The sequence below is a fragment of the Condylura cristata genome, unplaced genomic scaffold (assembly GCF_000260355.1).
Source record: "Condylura cristata isolate star-nosed mole 26May11 unplaced genomic scaffold, ConCri1.0 scaffold00040, whole genome shotgun sequence".
Classification (NCBI taxonomy): Eukaryota; Metazoa; Chordata; class Mammalia; order Eulipotyphla; family Talpidae; genus Condylura; species Condylura cristata.
This window is the reverse complement of record NW_004567141.1, coordinates 2,671,113-2,674,058: the sequence shown is the minus strand read 5'-3', so window position 1 is coordinate 2,674,058 and position 2,946 is coordinate 2,671,113. Positions and strand designations below refer to the sequence as shown.

Genomic DNA, 2,946 nt, shown 5'->3' with positions numbered 1-2,946 from the left:
TGACACTTTGGCTCTAGTAGCCTTTGAGATTCCATGTGGCCCAAGGTGGCACCAATCTATAGAGATGACGGGCAATGGTATGATGTTCTTAATTTGATGGACTAAAGCAGTGAAAATAGGACGCTGGAGGGCACCACTTTACTGAAGGTCTCTGCCTAGCATTGAGGGAAAGACTACTGACATCATCTGCAGCTTTACTTCAGCCTATTTTAGAAGAAAATCAGATGTTAGCAAACCTTAGGGTCAAGAGGAAGTGCATTATAGAAGAATTAGGATAAAGAGAAAGGTGCTAATAGGTAGCAGCTGGTAGACAGGCAGACACTTCAGGTCAACACGTACAACAAAATGGCAGCCAACAATTGCAGAACAGAATGGGTAGCTTTAGGCCCAGGAAGGAGGAAAGATAGGAAAGAGTTGCCTTTCCCAACCCTTTGACCACCAGTCAGAGGGCCCCCTAAATTCTCCCTCTGCCACAAATCACTGTTGCTGAGAGTCACAGCAGGCCTCTGTGAGTCAGGAGTTGTCAGTGACAGATCCTGGAACAGGGTATTTCCTGCTTTCAGGTTCCCTGTCTGGCCAGTTATGGATGCATTTGCATTTGAGTTAGGAAATAACTGACCCAGGCCAGTTTTAGTCAGATCCACTCCCCTTGGGTGGGGCAGCAGGCCCTATAAAGGAGCCCTCTGCTGCAGGATTAGCATCCTCTGCTCCCGGAGAGTCCTGATCCACTTTGGAGAAGTGGTGAGTCTGATTTCTTGAGTTTCTATTTTTGGTGCTCTAAAATGTTGACTATAATCTGGAGGGTCCAGAGTTAGGATATTGGGTTGATGCTATTTAGAATCTGGGTGCAATATAAAGTGTTTTCATTTGGTTTTGGTAGCTAGCTTGGGCATCCCCTATGGAAAAAGAATAGGGAAACTGCCATGAAGAAAAGACAAAATATTTTTTTCTCATCTATATCTTTTTGGCACCTTCCTCTGTGATTTCAAAGACGAATACCTTAGAGGGTGTTAGGCCTGGCATTCTACCCTGCCACCGTACACTATACCTAAGTCAGCCTATTGATACCTCATGAGAGATAATAATAAGAATTGCTTGTGCGATTGTTCAGGATATTGTTCAGGATTTCAGAACGTGTCACTACCTTGCCCAAAGGTGCTATTTTCACACAAATTCCATTGCTTGGTTCTGTCAAACAGATATTTACTTTGGGGAAAATTTATGAGCAAAGAGAATGTTTACTTAGGGCTGATGAAGCAGTGTGATAAAGAGCAATGGAGATGCCAGAAAAATCATCAATTAAGAGTTAAGAGATGGAATCTTATTTTGGAGACAACAGGAATACTGTACCAAGGTAGTACGTAAGTTTTGGCTTCTCTCTCCAGAAGCCCTTATTTAAAGTCCTGATTTTTACTTACTTATATTTTTATTGAGATAACATTGGTTTACAAAACTGTACGATTCAGAGACATAGGATAGCACCTCTTCGTATGCATGTCGCCACACTACACGCATCACCAAGGCCTCCATAGATCCCTCCCAGCGGGTGCTGGGCCTCCTCTCCTCTTTAATCTCCACTTTTCCCTCTGATAGCCTCAAATTTATGGTTACATTTCTAGGTTTTTTTTTTTTTTTTTGGTTTGATTTTAATGAACATTGTCATGTTATTTCTATTATTTCTTTCAGACCCTGAGACTGAAGAACGATGTCTTATCAACAGCAGCAATGCAAGCAGCCCTGCCAGCCACCTCCTGTGTGCCCACCCAAGTGTCCTGAGCCCTGTCCACCTCCCAAGTGCCCTGAGCCCTGCCCACCTCCCAAGTGCCCTGAGCCCTGCCCACCCCCAAAGTGCCCTGAGCCTTGCCCACCTCAGCAGGGCCAGCAGAAATGCCCTCCTGTGCAACCTCCTCCACCCTGCCAGCAGAAGTGCCCACCTAAGAGCAAGTAACTGCTTCAGGATGCATCAGGAACAGGGAAGAATAAGGACAATTGGCTCACCTGGCTCCACAGCCCCACCTGTCTTCTCTTCAAAGCCTGTCACGGATGAGGTTTTCCCTTAGCCTGTAGTAGATGGCGAGGATTCCAACAGGGAAAGGTTTCCCTCTAGCGGCTGTAACGCCGGTACTTTCCAGAAGGCGGCTGGAAAAGGGTGATCCTGGGCTGTGCCAGCCTCCCTGAGCTGCAGAAGCAGGAGCAGCAAGCAGAAGCCGGAGCAGCAAGCATCCTGGGAATCGAAGATTCTCTCCGACGTCTTCTGTGTCTGTTACTTGGGCAGGGGTTTCTACCATCTGGGCAATTGTAATTGTTCTTCCACTTCCTGATGCCTGTGTTATCCCCTTTAATCACTGTTCGATTTGATATAGAAACTAGTCTTTTGGTGGTGATCAGAACGTAGTATGTGCAAATGTTGAATTATAATGCTATAGGCTACGCAGTGTTCATTATGTACCTGAAATCTAAATAGTGTCACACATCAATGTTACTGAAATAAAAAATATTCAAAAATCTGTTATTTTCCTTTGTTACTGGTTTATTGATTTGAAGAACAAATTATATAATTCCTCAGGACAGCAATTTTTCTACTACAAAGGGGAGATGATAATTACATTACAAACTTTTCTCAGGAACAAAATTGAATCAACATACGCAATTTAGTTGGCACAAAATCACACTCCCTGGGGCTTTAGATTGTCGTCATCACCATCATCATTGTCACCACTATCACTACTTCCACCAAATTTGTTCTGGTAGGACAGTGGATCAAACATGATTGGTACAGGAAACAAGAGGATTCAAAACCTTTTTATTTTTTCATAGTCTGTTGTTCTCTTTACTTTGTTTTTGGCAATACTTCAGGTAGAGCTGTTGGGAATTAGTGGAGTAGTCTGCAAACAGTATAGTAGTTCTTAAAACATGAAGAAGAGTGTAGAAGAAAGGGAACAGTGT

General features: G+C 43.8%; 1 protein-coding gene across 1 annotated transcript; it reads left to right on the top strand.

The window, feature by feature from the left end:
* The first annotated feature begins 709 nt into the window (after positions 1–709).
* LOC101636084 (small proline-rich protein 2E) lies at positions 710–2,463 on the top strand. Its single transcript, XM_012733286.1, has 2 exons — positions 710–741; positions 1,687–2,463. The coding sequence occupies exon 2, from the start codon at positions 1,706–1,708 to the stop codon at positions 1,946–1,948; it is 243 nt and encodes an 80-aa protein (XP_012588740.1). The 5' UTR covers positions 710–741; positions 1,687–1,705; the 3' UTR covers positions 1,949–2,463.
* Positions 2,464–2,946: the final 483 nt, after the last annotated feature.

Excerpts from the sequence above, each read along its gene's own strand:
- LOC101636084 (XM_012733286.1), top strand. The coding sequence starts at position 1,706 with ATGTCTTATCAACAGCAGCAATGCAAGCAGCCCTGCCAGCCACCTCCT.